We start from the raw sequence: 20,689 nt of genomic DNA, 5'->3' as shown, positions 1-20,689 counted from the left end.
AAATATCTCAAATACATTTTGAGATATCTCGAAATAGACAGGTAGTCCCATTGAAAGAATAGGAAATGTTACAGGAAGTGATTTCGAGATATCTCAAAATGTATTTGAGATATCTTGAAATGCACAGGAAGTTATTTTAAGATATCTCAAAATGTATTTGGGATATCTCAAAATGCACAGGAACCTATTTTAAGATATCTCGAAATGTATTTAAGATATCTTAAAATACATTTCAGATATTTCAAAATGTACAGTATATCATTTCAAGATATAGTAACAAAAAGGGGGGCGTGAAGATGTGAAAAAAAGAAAACAGGTAAAGGGCAAGTCGAGGGAAATACCACGATAATACATTTTGGCGCTGCGGCAGGGTTAACGGAGTAATCATGTGTTGCATTTTTGTGTGTTTGGTTTCATTTTTCAAAGACTGGGATGGATCATCCACATGTGGCAACTATGCTGTAATCGCATGCTGGCATACAGCTGGCACATATCAGCATGCATCCAGTGGCGGTTTTTGATATGGGCGAACAAGGGCGGTATTGTGGTGAGGGCGGCATCGTGGGCATCGGCGCCGGGGGGTTGTTGCCAGAGGCGGTGTTCGGCCAGGGCACCAAACAGGCTAGGACCGCCCCTGCATGCATCAACAGCGTTTGTAAAGTTTTTTAGGTTTACGGTAGAGTCAGCTGTTACAGTTGTGTTTTCTCTGCTAAAACCGGAGGCAGCAGCAGCTGCAACATTAACAGCAATGGCTGTAGAGAGTGAAGAATCGCAGGCCGGAGGGCAGAGTCAGGCGCAGCAGCTGCGCTAGTCAAAGACGCAGATAAGCCGTCTCTGCATAAAGCGGAGGCAAATGTGTCTAAAATAGAAAACATACACTTATCTGCTGGTCAGACAGGTTGTGTATTGTTAATTATTATAAAGCAGTTAGATGAGGAGGCAAGAGAGATAAATAGCTGGCTAAAAAGTCGTGAGCAGCTAGCAGTACCCGTAGCGATGTATAAAGAGAATGCCATACAGATTAAGCCATGATCGCTCAGTATTAAGGTGTGTGCTTTGATTTCGGGGTCTTTTGACCCTGAGAAACAGGAGAGAAATGCAGGAGAACTTAGTTTGTCACAGATCGCTGCACTCTCATATCTGCTTGCTGATAAGAGAGCCGCTTTTGTTGAAAGGCAAGGACGAGCAGCTCTTACGCTGCACACTGGAGCGCAGTTTAAAGCAGAGCAGATTGCTGATGGGACAGGAGACAGTCACTCAAGTATACTGGTTGTTGTGCAAGAAGAACAGGCAGCTAATCTTGGCGAGAGCAGCTTGCAGCAGCAGTGAACAGCGGGGAAGGAGCAGTTTTCAGGTCTCAGAGAGGAGTGGAAAGAAAACCCCTGAGGCCAGCGTTTGAAAGGTGGTCCCCTGCAACTGAGACAAGCAGAGTGAGAGTGTAGACCTGCACAAACTGACAATTGTTTTAAGGAGAAAGCACGTTTTTAACTTCGATTTACATTTAACACTGAAGTAGTGTTGATCCTGATAACTTTAAAGGTGAACAGCTGTTACGGGCTATAGGGCAGTGAAACACCACAGCAGTAGAAATGAAGCTGGTTATTGGGAGCACTCCTTTCAAAGCCCATGTTGATTGGTGCTGCTGAGAAAACAAAATTTGCTGTCTATTGGAGAGGCAGAGTACAAGAAAAGCTGCTATAATGTGAGGGTTACTTGTATGTGGTAATGAAGGGAAGTGTAAGTGACAATATGGTGTGCATTTGTTTAGTGATGGTCAAATGCAACAATTGGTATGAAAAATGACATGTGGCAGTATAAAAAACAGCCAATGCCAAGCTGTAAGTGAAAGAAAGGGAATAGGAGGTTCTGCTCAACCTTTATAATGCACTGGTGAGGCCTCACCTGGAGTCCTGTGTGCAGTTTTGGTCTCCAGGCTACAAAAAGGACATAGCAGCACTAGAAAAGGTCCAGAGAAGAGCGACGAGGCTGATTGCAGGACTACAGGGGTTAAATTATGAGGAAAGATTAAAAGAGCTGAGCCTTTACAGTTTAAACAAAAGAAGATTAAGAGGTGACCTGATTGAAGTGTTTAAAATGTTGAAGGGAATTAGTCCAGTGGATCGAGACTTGTATTTTAAAATGAGTTCATCAAGAACACGGGGACACAGTTGGAAACTTGTTAAAGGGAAATTTCGTACAAACATTAGGAAGTTTTTCTTTACACAAAGAACGATAGACACTTGGAATAAGAGAACAAGTAGTGTGGTGGACAGTAAGACGTTAGGGACTTTCAAAACTCGACTTGATGTTTTCTTGCAAGAATTAAGTGGATAGGACTGGCGAGCTTTGTTGGGCTGAATGGCCTGTTCTCGTCTAGATTGTTCTAATGTTTTAAAAGAGTTAAGTGTTTTCTTCCATTATGCTCTACTGAACTGCATTCTCTGTATCTAGTATTTAAAAAATATATTATTCCAATAGTTACTCCATAACTGTTGGTAAAAGTAACCAGTGCTAAGAGAGAATTTGATTTGGACATTGAATGTATTTTAACTGGTGGGTTTGTATAGCCATTGTAGACTACAGGGCATGAGTTGAATAATCTGACTGAAAACTAAGTGAATTAAAGAAAGAAATACAGGAGATGAAAGCAAAGCAAGTGTTTGTATATGAAAGCTTTTAAATGTATTTCAATTAAAAGTGAATGGATTGGAATGGCCATTTTAGCAGTTAGTTGGATTGAAATTCTTATTGGTGTTACAAGCAGCACATTCATACTGGGGAATAAGAAAATGGAAGGCAGTGGCTTACCATCCAGTTTCTGGCACTCAGCATGTAGAACAAAGGGGTGGAAAATCTAAATAGTGAGCCGAGTTGAAAGCTGTTGCTTTAATGTTAAGAAGGACACACTGAAAGGCCAGATGTGATTCACACTAACAGCTGGGTAGTTTTTAGGGTCTTTCTTACATGAGCACCAAAGCAGGAAGAAAGACAGGTGTCACATATTTGTTAAGTCTGTCTGGTAGGTAAAGAGCTCTAGGAGTTATTGTTGAGCAGGGACAGAAGGCAGACATTTTAATAAAATATGTGAGCACTCTCTCTTTCTCTCAATTAAAAATTAATATTATTTCATTCACTCTGGTTGTGGACAAAGTATGGCAAGTTGCAGCACTATTAATAATTACACCTGATAACAAGGTCTGGATTAATAGTCTAGGAAGAACATCATCCAGAAAATGAGAAACAGTGGCTGCTAGAAAAAAGGACATAAGACTTGATTTGACTGAAAGCCAGAAAATACTTTCTTGTGTCCATTTCTATAGACTTTATTTGAACCGGAGTGAACTGTTTATTTTGGACTGAATTTGTGTGCGACTAAGTTTTTATACTATGACCTGAAACAAGCATCAGAATCCTGCTGAAAGAGGCCGTGGGACTGCGTCATCATCACCATCATTGTCAAGCACTGGACTGAGGACAAGAGAACAGGACACTGAGAGACAAAAAGCTAAGTGTTCTTTTCCATAAGCACATAACGTGGGGTGTACTGCTTGCAGAGGGAAGCTGATTTCTAAGGGTGAGACAGGACAGTTTTAGGACACATTTGTAGGGATCTCATAGGGCCCAAAGGGAGAACAATGATCAAGACAATCAAAAAGACTATGAGGGAATCACTTTGTCCAAAAGGCCTAGACAGATAGGTTATGCCTTATTTAGCATTTGTTTTCATTTTTGTAGCCTGTAAATTGACATATATAGCCCACTATGCTGAACTAGGTGATTTAAAGTGATGTCCATTCTGGGGTGGGTTAAATGTCAATATAATGTCTTGTGTTTTAATGATAACTTTGAAACAGGCTATTTTCCTCCTCCTTTTTGAGGCCCATTAGTTGGGGGCCATAGATATATTCTGTGCTTTGTGGGTGATGGAAAGGTGTAAAGGGGCATGAGTGGAAGGCTAGTGGTGGAAAAGCAGTACAAGGGCTTGTAATGTGCTAAGTGAGTACAAAGAGGGGGATAAATGGAGTGCTGGATGCCCCGAGGACTATAATCATAGTCACTTAGAGGCAAGAAGCCGCACTGTAGGGAGCTGCACAACAGCATCTGTGACTGTGGAAGTGATGCTCCAGCGAGGAGGCAGTTAGCATTCCTCTGGTGGTCCTCCAAAGATTTGTGCTCAGGGTGCACTATAACGTTTACTACATTTGAAGGGGTGGCAATGGCATTGAGTTCTGTGATTCCACCAGGCTGGTCCCACTCTAACTACAGCTGAGCTAACCACCACGCCACAAACCACCTCACAACTGGTGTGCCTTTTATGGCTACCATAGTTAGGAACTGGGGAAGTGCATGTCTCAGAGGGAACCATAAAACCAGGAATATAACATAAGGAATTGGACATTAAAGCTATATTAATTGGACACAGTTCAGCTTTGAATTCAAAACTAGAATGTTAGATTTGATGTTTTGTTATGTAATTATTTAGTGAGTAAACTGGGTCCAATAATGTGTGTTACAAAATAAGGTAAAGAAAGCTTGAACAAAATTTAGAACAAAATAGAGCCACTAAATTTGGAGAAGTGTTTGGGCCTTTTGACAAACTGGTATCCTACATTGTATAAGTTATTAAAGTTCAGAACTGTAAAGTTTATCATAGAGAATTCATATGACACTATGGAAATGTAATATAATGTACAATACAGAAGGTAATAGTTATGGGAAAGTGATCACATTACAGAAGGACACTAAGAATTGAAGGAGGCATTTCACATGAACACCAAGTAGTGGTATAAACCAAAAATATTTTTAGTGCTCAAGGAGGGAACAGGAGAGGGTGTCCACCTGTTGGGTGCAGCGTCCAGTGGTGATCTGTTGGATGGAAAGACACTTGATGCCCCATACAGGATGTCCCAATTTATTCTGGCCAGAATTGGTGGCAGTCAGATCTCTCTACTGATTGAATAAATTGAGCTGGGGAAATTACTTTGGTTTATTTGATAGTTGAGATGAAGGCCTCGTTTGAGGAAACGTGTTCCTTCCTAGAACCCGGTATTTAGTTATCAGATGCAAAGACATTATAAAAACATTTCTGTTGTTTGTATAGAATTGTAGTTTAGATAGATGAACTTGTGTTTAGGGGTCCAGGGGTGGAGTAAATAGTTAAAATTGTTTAGGTGAAACATAGTAATGTGGCAGACACCAATTTGGAAATGACACACCACTTGAACTTGAAATAGGTGTTTAAGATTTAGGCAATCCAGCTTCCATCTTGCATACAGCATCTTTGGCTTTTGAAGAAATAAAGACAAGAGCTGCAGAAATAACAGAACACAACAGGAGTTACTAGCATCAACTAGCCAAGGATTCAGAATACTTATGGAATCATTATGAAATGACAATGGCAAATTTTGCAGTATATCTGATGGGATCCTAGCATAAGAACTGCTTCTGCTGATACATTTTTCTTTTTCTGCTAATTGTAGGAGCTGTGAAGTACTTCAAATGTCCTTGGTGAGCCAAATCTGCTTGAGGGACTGAGTACTTGGGCAGTAGGAGGCGACTGGAAGGGCGTGGGAACACACTACCAACCCGGACGGCCAAGGGTTTGAAGGACTCACAGTTCATCTTTAGTTTGTCTGACCAAAATAGGGGTGGACTGTTATGGTGTGTAAAATCTGTACATTTTGGTTTCCATTATATTTTGTTCGAGACAAGACAACAGATGAACTAAGACAAATTAAAGCAGGTTTTCTTCCCTTACACCTTACTTTTATAACAGTTGTTCATAGCTTAGTACTAATTTGGTTTACAGCCTGGGAAAGGAAGATCTATTGACACCTCAGAGAACATTAAAGGTTTTGTTGTTTGGGAAAACGGACAGTGAATGAATTCATCAATCATTTTGACAGCCAGCCAATCAGGTGCATGTGTTGTGAAACCAAGACATGACATTTCATAATAAATATGCTGTGGTTTGAGACAGAAAAAAGCAAAGGGAAGAAGGAGAAGAAGAGGAATGGACGAAGACGGCACTGGTCATCAGAAAGGCATCATGAACATTGATTGCTAAATCAAACGCCTCCCTGGGACATTCATCCTTGTCATCTCTACTGTTTTTTGTAAGCTTTTTCTAAAGACTATATATATTCAGACTTTCCTATCAGTACCTACTTTATATTATTCTTTGTTCCAGTGGCATTATTATTATTCTTGTAATAAATACCATGCTGCTTTTAACTTTCTATGCTTTGTCTTAATGTCTTTGATTGAATTAATAAGTTAGATTTCTTTGAGCACCTAGTGTAGCCAGATGTTTTGCCATTATATCTGTGCTGCAAGGTTTATAAGGCTGAGAGTGAGGGCGCCACTCAATAGAAGGGACAGTACAAGAAGAAGACGGTATTCTTGGCTGATAAATGGCCGATAGTCAAGAGTGCTGAGTCTTTGTATGTGTAAATGTATTCTTGTCAACCAAAAGTAATATTTGGGTCTGAGATATCACTAAAACATCGTATGTTGTTCGTGCCGATAATAAGTAAGTCTCTTGAAGTGCTGAATGACAGGCTGTGTTATTCCTAAAGCACTTGTGTGGTTTAAAGTGTTAAGGGTTAATCAGCGTGTGTGTGTCATTCATGGGGCACTGTCATGGGCGCCGGCAGGGGGGTGCAAGTAGGTGCACGTGCACCCCCCTAGCTTTTGAAAAAAAAGGAAATGGAGAAAAAAAATAAATCTTTCAATAATAAGAAAAAACGCGAAAAAATAGTTTTTATTTTAAATTTTTAAATTACAATTAGACGTTTACATTTTACAACTATACATAAACAATCATTCACTTTGTTTCTAAAAAAGCATCTCAAGCCTTCTTTTTTGTTGTCCAAACTTGTCTACAACTTTGTCGATAAATTTTGGACAATTATTTATTCTTTTTTTGTGTACACTAAGCATACATAATCCACTTAATCTATCGTCACTCATTGTAGATCGGTTCCAAGTTTTGACGCGCCGTAATGTGCTAAAAGATCTTTCAATACTGCAGGTTGTTGCAGGAAGTGTCATGCCAATCTTGAGTGCCTCGGAAACAGCCGGATAAAACTTCGTAGCCTCTTATAGTGTACAGCTAGATCTCTTTTTACGCCGGTGTATAGTTCCGATTTATGGGAGAACAGTACGCTTTAGAGAAAAATATTTATCATAAAAGTTGTAGAACTTATCAATGTCTACAATTTTTATTTGAAATATTTTTCTCTAAAGTGTACTGTTCTCCCAGAAATCGGAACTATTAACCGGCGTAAAAAGAGGTCTAGCTGTATGTAAGTGCTTACAAAATTACATTAAAACTTAAGGAAAAAGCACTACCTATGCCACTGAATACATCAATAACATTTTTAACTATATTCCAGTGATCATATGATAACAAAAAAAAGTCGATGATTTTTGTCAGAAAATTAAAAATTAGGTCATGCCTTAAGTGGTTAATCTATCTATGCAAAAACTGACTGCTCTGTACTGTTCAGAGATAGCGACTGTATTGGCAGGTATTTAATGGGCACATACATATACAAAAAGTTTTTGTTGCGGGGGGGAGCGTAGAAAGAAAAAAATCTCTTTATGCACCCCCCTGAACTAAATCCTGGCGGCGGTAATGGGCACTGTTGTGGTTAGGGTCTGTGTGTGTGTTCATCTTAAAGTGCAACAGTAGACCAACCCGATAACGAACTTGACGAGAACACTTACCCTTGAGGAAACAGGTAAAGGGCAAGTAGAGGGAAATACAACGATAATACAGTGCTGAGAGTGACGAGCACCTGCAGTGTTTTACGCGTCTGTCTGTCTGTCTGTCTTGTAGCTCATCTTTTACTTCAGTTTACAAGCAGTTCTCACATTTCTACAGTCGTTTTGTTTATTAATAAATTGTATCATTCTGTTCCTTAGACTGAGTGGTCTTCAGTTACCTTAAGAGAGTCTAACATCTGGGGGCTTTACTAAATAATCTTATAAATTACTGACATGGACAAAGAAAAAAACAAAATTTCATGATTTGATGGATTATCGTCAGTCAGTCGATTCTCCTCACCCACACTATTGACACAACAATAAGCAGGAGCCGAGAGCTTACTATGGGATGGACAATTTGACTAATAAAGAGGACCAGCATGGTTAGATGTGAATTTGTTTTTACTTTTTTATGTGTTGTGTTTTATTTTATTTCATTTGTAAATGTGCACTGAGCTCTGAGTCTGTCTAATGTGGACTGCAGTGTGTAATAAATAATTAAGAAACACTGATGTGAATTAATCTTTAGCAGACCCCCTGTGACAGGTCATCTCTTCTCTCACCTTGTGGTCTACAATCTCTGGGCTCCTGTCTCACATTAACTGTTCACCCTCAGTGTCTCCTCAGTTGTTCTCTCTTTGTGAGCTCTCAACTGTCTCTTTAAATCGCCTCATCCTCCTCACTGAGCTCAGACAAGTTTTCACTTTCATTTCTACAAAAGTTACTTCCTTGTTTGTCTGACTGATTCTCTCTGCCTGCCTCTCCTCAGACTGACGATGGCTGAAGCACATCTGTTTGTATCACAGGACGAGTTTATCTGCTCGTTGTGTCAGGACACCCTGACTGACCCCGTCTCGATCCCCTGTGGTCACAGTTTCTGTCTTAAGTGCCTCACAGACTACTGGGATCAGAGCCAAGAGTGTAGCTGTCCTCAGTGCAGACACACCTTCACCACAAGACCTGAGCTGAACAGAAACACTCTGCTGAATGAAGTCGTCAAGAAATTAAAGAAGACGACACTCAGTTCTCCTCCTGCTCCTCCATCTCGAAATTATGCTGGCCCTGGAGATGTGGAGTGTGACGCCTGTACTGGGAAGAAGTTCAGAGCGGTGAAGTCGTGTCTCACCTGCCCGGCCTCCTACTGTCAGACTCACCTGCAGCCTCACTATGAAGGAGACGCCCTGAAGCACCACAAACTGGTTGATCCTGACAGAAATCTTAAGGAGAAACTCTGTGAGAAACATCAGAAAAGTCTGGAAATATTTTGCAAAACTGATGAGATGTGTATCTGCTTGATGTGTGTTGTGACTGAACATAAAAATCATGAAATGGTCAAGCTGGAGATGGAAAGAGAAGAAAAAGAGGTGAGTGGAGTTTAGTGTTTGATGAAAACAAAATGAATGACAGGAGTTAAGGGATTTGTAATGTAGTGAGACAAAGAAATCCATTCATCCATCTTATGACCCTCATTGTTGCCTACAGAGTAGTCAGTGGGTCATCACCTGAGTATATGGAGACCCTGCTGAAGTCCTTTATTCCTTCTCTCCCCCTCGGTCTGCCAGAGAACAGCATTTGGTAATTTCACCTCTGCGTGTTATCAGGTCTCAATCCTGCCCACCTTCACCCATACTGCTGACTCCCTCAATGTATTTAAGAAGTAAATGAAGGCCCATCTGTGCTGTGAATATTTCAAATTAATAGAAACAATCTTTTGCTCTGTGATCTTTAATGTTAATTCATTTGTTGTTTAAGTTTAATTGCTTTATTGATTATAAGCTATGATTATTAATTATTAGTCATCACATCTTTTCACTTGTAGCAATTATCTTATATTACCTGTCCTACTACGCATGTTGAACAAAAAGGCCCTGGCCTTAAGTTATTTGATTATGTTTACCTGTTTTGTATGTCGCTTTGGATAAAACCTTCTGTCAAGCTCATAAATGTAAAAATGTAAATGTCATATTTACTGATAGCAGGGGGCTGTGGAGCCTATCCTGGTGACACTGTGTGTAAGGCGTGAAACAGTCCAGGATGAGACACCCAAAGTTATTAGTGAACAGTCGAGTGAGCCGAGTGCTCTCATGAATTTCTTTACGCTCTAATCAGTTTCTCTTTAAGCATCTCAGGCAGTGGTGGGAAAACTACAACCTGCTGACCAGAACTGGCCACTGGCAGCGGTGCCAACATTAAGTTGGGATACTTGAAGTAATATTTAACATTGCGACCCTCATGAGATATTCTGAACAGGATGATTTTACAGTTGGCTGATGTAAGCAATGTCATTGTCAACAAAACACAATACGAGGTCTTGACACACAAATAGAGACACTCTGTAGTGCTGCCACATGCACGGTAAGTGTGTTTAGCTGCTTGCTTGCCTTTGTCTTCTACATCCATTTTTAAAGAATCTGAGTTTGCATTTGGCTGATCTCAGGGCTTTTTAAGAGACACATGATAGTCACATGTCAATCTACTGTGTATTGTACTCCAGAGTTAAGTCTAAGATTCTTACAATAAATTCAGCCCAAACATTTCAATATAGTATTCCTGAGTAGATTTTCTCATTTCAGTGAATTAACTAATTATGCACTTCATTAGTGATTAGAGATCATTTTATTTAGTGGAACAGTAAGGACATTTTAAATGTCAAACCCCTGAGTGATAATCCCACTTAATGTATGATTATTACAAAGACTCTGAGCTTTCATATTTGGTAAAACCCTAACAAGTCCAGCAGGTGTGTAAATAACGTACTAGAAGTGTAAGTCTGACCATCTAAGCCAATTTTAAAATCACCCATCATTACTACACAACCTCAATGTACTGTACAGTAAGTTCAGATAAAGACACTTGCATTGTGTACACCATTTGGTGCTTCTTCAAATAAAGGAAAAGTGTCACATTGGCTGTGCCAGGTCTCAGTTAGTGACACAGATGTGGCTGAGTCCTCGCTGGAATATTAAAGAGCTCGGCTCACAGGTGAACACATGTTTAGAAACCAACATCTTAAACAACAATGAAGTCTATGAAGTGGGCTGATATCTTTTAATTCAATTTAAATCAGGTCACTAATACTGACACCTACGTTTTGATCTATTTATGTTTTCTCTTGTTTGTCTATCACCTAATTTGGATTCTTTTACATTAAAGTTTCTCTGATATCTCTGAAGACAGACATCTACTGTACTTGTAGGACAGAATGGCATTACTTGCTGCCCCTCTTTTATTGACTCGTAACATCAGCTCAGATGTCAGTTCACTTCACCAGGACTCTCCTTGACAGTTTTGTTTGTCATCTGATCAGTCTGATCAAGCACAGGCAAAATGACACCCAGTGATGTCTCAGAATGTCACTCTTTATTACTTTGTGACTGAAGAAGGAGCCAAAACTCAATCCTTTGCAAACTTGATGGACAACACTTAACAGCAATTAGCAGTAACAAAGTTGGATTTCTGTTCATCCCAAACACCTACAGTAGCAAGTCCACTCCTTCCTTTATAACCTTTTACAAGCACTAGAACTCTGATCTCTGTCCCTGGATTACCATCTGCCCTGTAGTAAGACCCTTATTGTGGTCATCACAAAGGCTAAATTATCTCTTCTACTCCAAAGGGTAACATAGTGCAGACTGTAAGAACTGAAGACCATATGCCAAGGAGATGAACGTGGGTGCCACATTTACTCCTGCCTTCTAAACGAAAGCAATTTGCAGAAGTAGGAGAGGCCACACATAAAACTTCTCTATAGATTTACTGAAGGAGTCAGGTGATCACAGATGACCCAGCAGATTTCTATGCCAGCAAAAGAGGATCTGCAAGTGTGAAACCTCAAAGACTGAAAACCGCAGTCCAGCCCACAGCCACGAGGAGCAAGAAGCCGAGAGAGAGAAAAGAATCTGTTAGAAGAAAGACAAAGCAAACAGAATGTTCTTCCATGTGTGTCAGAGGAAGCTCTCCATTGATACAACAATCCATCACCTTTACCTGAGTAATCATAAACCAAGTCAGTTCACCTGCTCAGAGTCTGAGAACTTCTGACTGTAACTTGGTAGTTAAGATAAAGCCAGTTGATGAATTCTGGGAATTGACATTACCATAACTGTGTGAAGGAGAAGACTTTAGCTGTTGTAAGGGTTTGTTCATAAATTCATGGAGAAAACTAAAATGGGCTTGTATCAGTTCAGAGCAGCCTTACACACACACAGAGAGAGAGGAGCTGTAAGCGAGTGTAAGGAAAACCAAGCTGCCACGACAATGCAACCTCTAGAAACTTAATAAGTATCCACAGTAAGAATTGATCCATTTAATCTTCTGAAAGACCAGGATTGAGACGAGAACATTTAAGAGTTGGATCAGAATGAATGATATGTCCTGGGAAATATTTTGGATAAAACTCTGAGAAATAAGATCAACCTGTTTTGTGCCTTTTTCTATAAGTGAGATAAAGAGGACAAACTAAGGTAACGCAGATTTATGTTTTGTGTTGTCTGTGGATGTCCTTATCTTATAAATACATAATATTTTTTTGAGTTCAGCTGTTGTCCCTGGTGCTCCATCTGTGGAATTTGCATGTTCTCTTCATGTCCATGTGGGTTTCCTCCAGGTGCTCAGGTTTCCTCTCACAATCCAAACATATGCATGTTAGGTGGATTGGTGTTGCTAAATTAGATATATTGTGTGTGTGTGTGTTTGTTTGCCTTGTGATGGACTGGTGCCTTGTCCAGGTGTTGTCCCTGCCTTGTGTCCAGTGTTTGGTGGGTCAAGCTTCACCTGCCCTGTGACTTTGCCCTCAATAAATAAGTTATTAAAATGGATGGATTGATGGATTCTTTATTGCAGCAGGCATGTTTGTGTTAGTTGTTGATTAATAATTCATCACCCTGTCTGGGCCTCAGACAGAGAAAGTGAAAGCTGATTTTGGTGGACTTTTGACAATTTATGACCTTCAGCCATTAACTGATATGTCAAGCTGGAAGGATAAACAGAGACCCCCACAATAGATTTACTGTTTGGTAGTTTTTTTAATTTAATTTTTCCATCTGCAGTATCTGAGTTTCCAGACATTTTGATATTTTTGGATGCACAATAAGCCAGAGTTGAGCGGGGACATCTGTGCAACTGATTGTGCAAATCTGAGTTTGGTCTCAATGTGTTAGTGTGAATTATGTTATTTACTGTAGTCGAGATGTCTTAGTTTTATATTCATTTCAGTGTGTCAGTATTTCAATGTTTCCATTATCAGCAGTGTTCTTATGAGTTGTAGAAGATGTGCAGGATGTCACTACCCACATTTATGGAAAGAAGTCTCCTAAAGATAAAGATCCTGCTGTGCCCTTTCGTCTCTAGTTCCCTTGTTTTCTGAGAACAATCCAACCTGTCATTAATGTGGACCCCCAGATATTTGTTGGAGTGGACCACCTCCACATCCATTCCTTGAGGCTCCTTGGGGCGCTGAAGTTAGTAACCAGTTTCTTGGATTTGCTGATGTTCAGATGCAGACAGTTCTCAAAGTTCTCCCCTTGTATGACTCCTCTCCCCTGTATGATCCCCCTTATCAACACACCGCATTTGTTCAGAATCATCTGAGAATTTCTTCAAGTGATGTGACCTTCTGTTATACAAAGAGAGACAGAGATGTTGGGAGCATACACTGATAAAGTGCATTGCTGCACCCACCACACAATGAACCACCTCAGGATCCCAAATTATTTCAATTTCAATTCTTTATTGTCATGTGTACTAGTACAAATACCATGTACAATGAAATGCTTGCTTGCATGTGCCCCTGCAGACAGTGAACATAAACAAAAAAAAAAACAAAAAACACACAAAATAAATAAATGAATATAATAAGTAAATAAATAAAACCAGAATCCTAGGAATAAACAGAGACAGTGGCAGAAATGTCTGTGCAGGTAGCAGTGGAGGTGACACAAGGTTACTGATTGTTCATGAGTCTGATTGCAGTTGGGTAGAAGCTGTTCCTGAACTTGCGCCTCTGAATGGACTTTAGTCGCTTCCCAGATGGGAGGAGGGTGAAAAGTGACAGTGCAGGATGGTTGGAGTCCCACCTGATACGGTTCACTATCCTGAGACAGCATGTAGTGTGGATGTCATGGATCGCAAGGAGCTGTGTGCCCATGATCTGCTGTGCTGTGTTCACCACATGGTGCAGAGCTCTGTAGTCCTGAACTGAGCAGTTGCTGTACCAGGATGTGATGTGTCCTGTCAGGATGGATTCCACAGTACACCTGTAGAATCTGCGCAGGGTTGTGGGGGAGATCCGGGCTTTAATCAGTCTCCTGAGGAAGTAGAGGCATTGTTGGGCTTTCTTGACTACTGCCACAGTGTGATTTGACCATTTAAGATCATAAGTGAGGATGACTCCGAGGAACCTAAAGCTGCTGACCTGCTCCACAGCTTCAACTCTGATATAGATGGGGCTGTGCTCTGTTGCCTGTTTGCAGAAATCCATAATCATCTCCTTAGTTTTGTTAATGTTGAGGGTGAGGTTGTTGTCCTGACACCATTCTGACAGGAGTCTGACCTCCTCCCTGTAGGCCGTCTCATCATCCTCACTGATCAGATCTATTACAGTGGTATTGTCAGCAAACTTGAGGATGGTGTTAGAGTTGTACTTAGCTACGCAGTCAAGGGTGTAGAGAGAGTAAAGCAGGGGGCTCAGCACACCGACCTGAGTGTAGTTGTGCGATGTGTGACAACTCAGCACCACCCCAGTTAGAATGGAATGGAACAGTGGGAGGTTATTAAAGTGGCTGCAGTGACAATTCTGCCACCAACCCACAGGCTTTCCCTTGAAAGTTGAAGGACCTGCTTGTAGGAATGGATGCAGATTAACGTCATACTAGGACAGAGCAATTGCAGTTTTAGAGCCTTACTGAAGGGCCCAGTGGAGTGGAATCACTTCTGGCATTTATAGGATTTGAACTGGCAACCTTCTGATTGCTGGCACAGCCTCTTGCCTCAGAGACACCACTCTGTGCATTCCACTGTTATTCTGTGCCCTCCATAGTGTTTGACACAAAGACACGTTTCTGTTTGATTCACCCATCTGCTCCACAGTTTCAAATTACAGATCCAACAATTCAGACATCGTGATTAAAGAGCACACGGCAGAGTTTCATTTAAGTTTATTTACAGACATTTCAGTCACACAGCACTTTTTCTACACAGTCCCACATTTCAGGACACGGTAATGTTGGAGACACTTGGCGTCACAGGCGTTTGTGATTCCTCAGGTGGGCTTCATGGCTTCATAAGATCCTTCAGCTTTCTTCTGCCCTTTGGTGTTTGTAGCTGCCTTTGTTCAACACGATGACAAGAGCTGTGACAGTGACAGTCACAGAAGCCATTATGAGGCTGGCTTGTCTGACTATTTTGTTTTAATGTATTTGCACAAATCTGTGTCCTCATATGTGGCAGTTCTGTATTTACTGAGTGGTCTCATCTATTCTTGCATTTTGCCTTGTAGTTTGTACTGTTGTGTTGTGTTTCTGAGGAGGCCATGATGGATTGACCATCTAGGTCTGTGAAGAGGTTTACTTGTGTTTGACACTCACTGCACGCCCAGCCTACCTACAGGGGGGTCTCTTTCTGAATTGTCCCCCAAAGACTTCTTACATTTTCTTTCCCTACAAGGTTTATTTGGGTGATTTTTTCTTCTCTTCTTAGGAAATCTGGAGTAGGGGGTTCTCAAAAACAGGGCCTGTTAAAGTGTATGGAGACACTCCTTGGGTGATTTTTGGCTTTACAAGAAAAATGTTGCTGTTGTTATTACTGTTTTCACTTTACATGCTTCCACTGGGATCTCTCATTAGAAATCATAATGTTAATTTTCTCTTGTATGCAGATGACACCCAGTTATACCTTTCTTTTAGATCAAATGAAGTTTCTCCAATGTTTTCTTTAATTAGTTGTGTTATTGAATTAAGGGAGTGGATGAATGAGAACTACTTGTCTTTAAATACCAATAAAACAGAGATGTTAATTGTTGGAGGGAATGACGCTGATCACAGCAATATTTTGTCATCATTTAACTCAGTTGGAATCTCCATTAATTTGACTGAGTCAGCCTGCAATCTAGGAGTTCTTTTTCACTCTAGCATGTCATTTAAAGCACTCTTATAAAGTTGTCCTAATCATGTTTCTTCCATCTTAAAATTGTTGGGAAAATTAAGGAATTTTCTAAATAAACAGGATTGTGAGAAATTAATTCCTGCATTTATCTCTAGTAGGATTGACTACTGCAATGCGGTGTTCACTGGCTGTTCAAACTGTTCTCTATACAGCCTCCAGTTAATCCAAAATGCGGCTGCAAGAATTATTACAAGAACAAGAAAATATGAACACATAACCCCAGTTCTTAAATCTTTACACTGGCTCCCAGTTAAGTTCAGGGCAGATTTCAAAATCCTCCTTTTAACATATAAAGCATTAAATGGCGGAGGTCCGGCTTACTGGTCTGAACTTATCATGACTTACAAACCTGAGCGCACATTAAGATCTCAAGATGCCGGTCTGCTTAGGATAACAAGGATTAATAAAAAAACAGTGGGAGGTCGAGCTTTTAGTTACAGGGCCTCTAAACTGTGGAGTGGTCTGCCTGCTACTATAAGAAAAGCCCCTTCGGTCTCAGCTTTTATATCCCGGTTGAAGACTCACTACTTCAGTTTAGCACACCCTGACTAGAGCTGCTGATTAACTGTACAGACTGCATCTCTGTTGTTAGTCATTAGTAGTAAAACATAAGTAACATGATTGTTATAATTTGTTACTAACCCTCACCTATTCAGTTTCTCTTCTTGGTACTCAAATATGGCACTTGGTGCCACGGCCCACCTGCCAAGTTGTTTTGCCTGCCTATGGTAAAGTCATCCCTGATGGAGGATCGCAGGAATCGTGGAGTAGAGAGGTCCTTTCATCTGTTTGGCTGGCCCAGCACTATACCACCTGTGAATTGGCCAATAGGGGAGGCAGGTTGATGGCTGAGATCTCCAGGACTCTGAACAAATCTAAATCATATTATGGGATATCATCTACTGTTAAATTTTGCTCTGTAATTGTAATATTTTTATTTTACTGTTATACTGTATTGAGGATTACTTGTGTTTTGATCTGTGTATTGTATTGTATTGCATTGACCCCCTTCTCTCTGACACCCACTGCATGCCCAGCCTACCTGGAAAGTGGTCTTTCTTTGAACTGCCTTTCCGAGGTTTCTTCCATTTTTTTCCCTAGTAGGGTTTTTTAGTGGGGGTCCTTATCTTCTTATAGAGTCAAGGCTGGGGGGCTGTTAAGAGGCAGAGCCTGTTAAAGCACACTGCGGCACTTCTTGCATGATTTTGGGCGATGCAAAAATAAATTGTTTTATATTGTATTATATTGAATTTCCAGTGTGAGGTGCGGAGAGTGAAGATTAAAGCAGGCAGGCCTGTTCCTTGTGCTGCTCCAGTGTTGCTCACACAGTCCTTGAGTCTGCCTGACAGATAGTCCATCATCAGGACACTACAGGCCCACTCACCTGCTGATCTCTGAGCTGACCCCTTAACAGGGATGGCTGGGTGGTCTTGAAGGCTCTGGAGAAACAAAAAAACATAAACTTAATAAACATTTTATTTAAAAATCTAATTCTCAGTCATCTAAACAAAACAACTGAGGTAAGTAACATAATAAAATATTGTTTTTGAGTTTGCCTTCTTCCTGAATTCAACAGAATCGTTTGTGCATTTTGTGTATCTTACTTGACTCCAGAAAATGACAATGGCAGACAACGTCCTCACATGTCTGACTCAGGATATCAAGTGGCAATGTAGATTCTATAATTACTGACATGACGTGTTTAAGTCCTCCTGGCCTTTCAGCAGTTTCTTTACTTACACGCTCCAGTTTTTGTTATTTTTGGTGTTGTGTGAACTTCACATTTCCCAGTTTGTCGATGTGATGTCTTCTACAGTGGTGTGAAAAACTATTTGCCCCCTTCCTGATTTCTTATTCTTTTGCATGTTTGTCACACAAAATGTTTCTGATCATCAAACACATTTAACCATTAGTCAAATATAACACAAGTAAACACAAATGCAGTTTTAAATGATGGTTTTTATTATTTAGGGAGAAAGAAATCCAAACCTACATGGCCCTGTGTGAAAAAGTAATTGCCCCCTTGGTCAAAAATAACCTAACTGTGGTGTATCACACCTGAGTTCAATTTCCATAGCCACCCCCAGGCCTGATTACTGCCACACCTGTTTCAATCAAGAAATCAGTTAAATAGGAGCTGCCTGACACAGAGAAGTAGACCAAAAGCACCTCAAAAGCTAGACATCATACCAAGATCCAAAGAAATTCAGGAACAAATGAGAACAGAAGTAACTGAGATCTATCAGTCTGGTAAAGGTTATAAAGCCATTTCTAAAGCTTTGGGACTCCAGAGAACCACAGTGAGAGCCATTATCCACAAATGGCAAAAACATGGAACAGTGGTGAACCTTCCCAGGAGTGGCCGGCCGGCTGACCAAAATTACCCCAAGAGCGCAGAGAAGACTCATCTGAGAGGTCACAAAAGACCCCAGGACAACGTCTAAAGAACTGCAGGCCTCACTTGCCTCAATTAAGGTCAGTGTTCAAGACTCCACCATAAGAAAGAGACTGGGCAAAAACGGCCTGCATGGCAGATTTCCAAGACGCAAACCACTGTTAAGCAAAAAGAACATTAGGGCTCGTCTCAATTTTGCTAAGAAACATCTCAATGATTGCCAAGACTTTTGGGAAAGTACCTTGTGGACTGATGAGACAAAAGTTGAAATTTTTGGAAGGCAAATGTCCCGTTACATCTGGCTTAAAAGGAACACAGCATTTCAGAAAAAGAACATCATACCAACAGTAAAATATGGTGGTGGTAGTGTGATGGTCTGGGGTTGTTTTGCTGCTTCAGGACCTGGAAGGCTTGCTGTGATAGATGGAACCATGAATTCTACTGTCTACCAAAAATCCTGAAGGAGAATGTCCGGCCATCTGTTCGTCAACTCAAGCTGAAGCAATCTTGGGTGCTGCAACAGGACAATGACCCAAAACACACCAGCAAATCCACCTCTGAATGGCTGAAGAAAAACAAAATGAAGACTTTGGAGTGGCCAAGTCAAAGTCCTGACCTGAATTCAATTGAGATGCTATGGCATGACCTTAAAAAGGCGCTTCATGCTAGAAAACCCTCAAATAAAGCTGAATTACAACAATTCTGCAAAGATGAGTGGGCCAAAATTCCTCCAGAGCGCTGTAAAAGACTCATTGCAAGTTATCGCAAACGCTTGATTGCAGTTATTGCTGCTAAGGGTGGCCCAACCAGTTATTAGGTTCAGGGGGCAATTACTTTTCACACAGGGCCATGTAGGTTTGGATTTTTTCTCCCTAAATAATAAAAACCATCATTTAAAAACTGCATTTTGTGTTTACTTGTCTTATATTTGACTAATGGTTAAATGTGTTTGATGATCAGAAACATTTTGAGTGACAAACATGCAAAAGAATAAGAAATCAGGAAGGGGGCAAATAGTTTTTCACACCACTGTAAATGTCAAGAACTAACTCACACATCAGTGTGCCTTCAAACTGTCTTCTGTATCTGATGTGCTCTTCAAGCCCAAACTCAATCTTGCATCAATTAAATTAAACCTTTCTTTAATTCTTTTTTGTCATTCCTTTTTATTAATTCAAGTATAGATTGAGTCATGAAATTAAAAACAAATGTATTGTGAAAATATCAGGAGTCAGAAAGAGAAGAAGAAATCACAAAGTGAACGTGAATAATGATCTGACCACACGTGTCCTCTTGTGTGTCCAAACAGAAACAGCTTGGGGCGACACTGAGTGACGTCAAGAGGGGACTTGAGGAGAGAGAGAAGACACTGAAGGAGACGAGGAGGGCGATGGACGAGATGAAGGTGAGTGGAATAGGAAGAGACAACTTCATTTCAAAAAGAGAGAAATAAATGAGGACTTGAAGAGCAGCAGAGCTTCACTGGTGATGATGAGTAGGGACATGAGAAGGGAGAGTTAGAGAAGACGTTGTGTGGTGTCCTTCATGGCCTTTCACTGTTGACACAATCCCAGGTGTTATTCAGTGGAGATTCAGACAGCATCACCCTAAAGTCCTCTGATATTCCATCAGCTGCTTAAAGAGGACTAAACTCTAATAACAAAAACTCACACTGAAGGCACAACTTTATTTAATTGTTTATTTTTTTATTATTTCAATAATAAAGAATTGCATACAATCAATTTAAACTTATACATCAAATGACTTTCAAAGTCAAACTAAAAAAAAAAAAATAAAAAAATCAGAAAGTTAAAACAGACAGCAAAACAAAACGAATAAACAAACAACAACAACAACAACAAAAAAATACCAAAGGATTCACAAAAGAAAAAGAGAGGATGTGGCACCAGCAGGGCCAATTATAATTTAGGAAAATAAAAGACTAGCTAACTAACTAAATAAATCATAAAATGGCAGAATATCCTTTTCCCCAGATATGAATGCTTATTTTAAAGTTTTATTAATGAGATCTTGCCATATTTTAAAAAGGTTTTAAACAGATCTTCTAGGTGAGAATTTGGTAGGCTGGCATTCTTCCATTTGAACAAGATAAATCTAAATGCTAGCAGTTTGGTGTAAGCAGTTAGAGTCAATGTGTCCTCCTCCACTTTAGGTGCCTTGCAGAGCCCACCAAAGATGGCTTTTAAAGGTTTAGGACTGATTGTGACCCCAAGGCTGTCTGTTACTTTGGTGCCTCCCCAAAACATGTGGTCCAGTGAGTCTGGAGCTCGATTGCCACCCTTGCAGGTTGGATTCTTGTCCTGGATACATTTTGGACAATTTTAAATGAGATAAATGTGATCA

At 40.3% G+C, this 20,689-nt stretch overlaps 2 protein-coding genes across 2 annotated transcripts in view; one reads left to right on the top strand and one right to left on the bottom strand.

Annotated features, from left to right (window-relative positions):
- Positions 1-20,689, bottom strand: part of LOC120528477 (zinc finger protein 502-like) — a 691,287-nt gene that overhangs the window by 225,017 nt on the left and 445,581 nt on the right. The window lies entirely within an intron of this gene.
- On the top strand, positions 8,512-19,996 carry LOC120528490 (E3 ubiquitin-protein ligase TRIM47-like). Its single transcript, XM_039752669.1, has 2 exons — positions 8,512-9,134; positions 19,635-19,996. Exons 1-2 carry the CDS (start codon positions 8,547-8,549, stop codon positions 19,776-19,778), a joined length of 732 nt encoding a protein of 243 aa, XP_039608603.1. The 5' UTR covers positions 8,512-8,546; the 3' UTR covers positions 19,779-19,996.

The sequence above is a fragment of the Polypterus senegalus genome, chromosome 4 (genome assembly GCF_016835505.1).
Source record: "Polypterus senegalus isolate Bchr_013 chromosome 4, ASM1683550v1, whole genome shotgun sequence".
NCBI lineage: Eukaryota > Metazoa > Chordata > Cladistia > Polypteriformes > Polypteridae > Polypterus > Polypterus senegalus.
The sequence above is the reverse complement of the archived record's forward strand: the minus strand, read 5'-3'. Positions and strand labels throughout refer to the sequence as shown.

Bases quoted from the DNA above. Each gene is read 5' to 3' on its own strand.
- LOC120528490 (XM_039752669.1), top strand. From the start codon at position 8,547: ATGGCTGAAGCACATCTGTTTGTATCACAGGACGAGTTTATCTGCTCG. The intron at 9,135-19,634 runs GTGAGTGGAGTT...GTGTCCAAACAG, and splicing joins TGGAAAGAGAAGAAAAAGAG to AAACAGCTTGGGGCGACACT.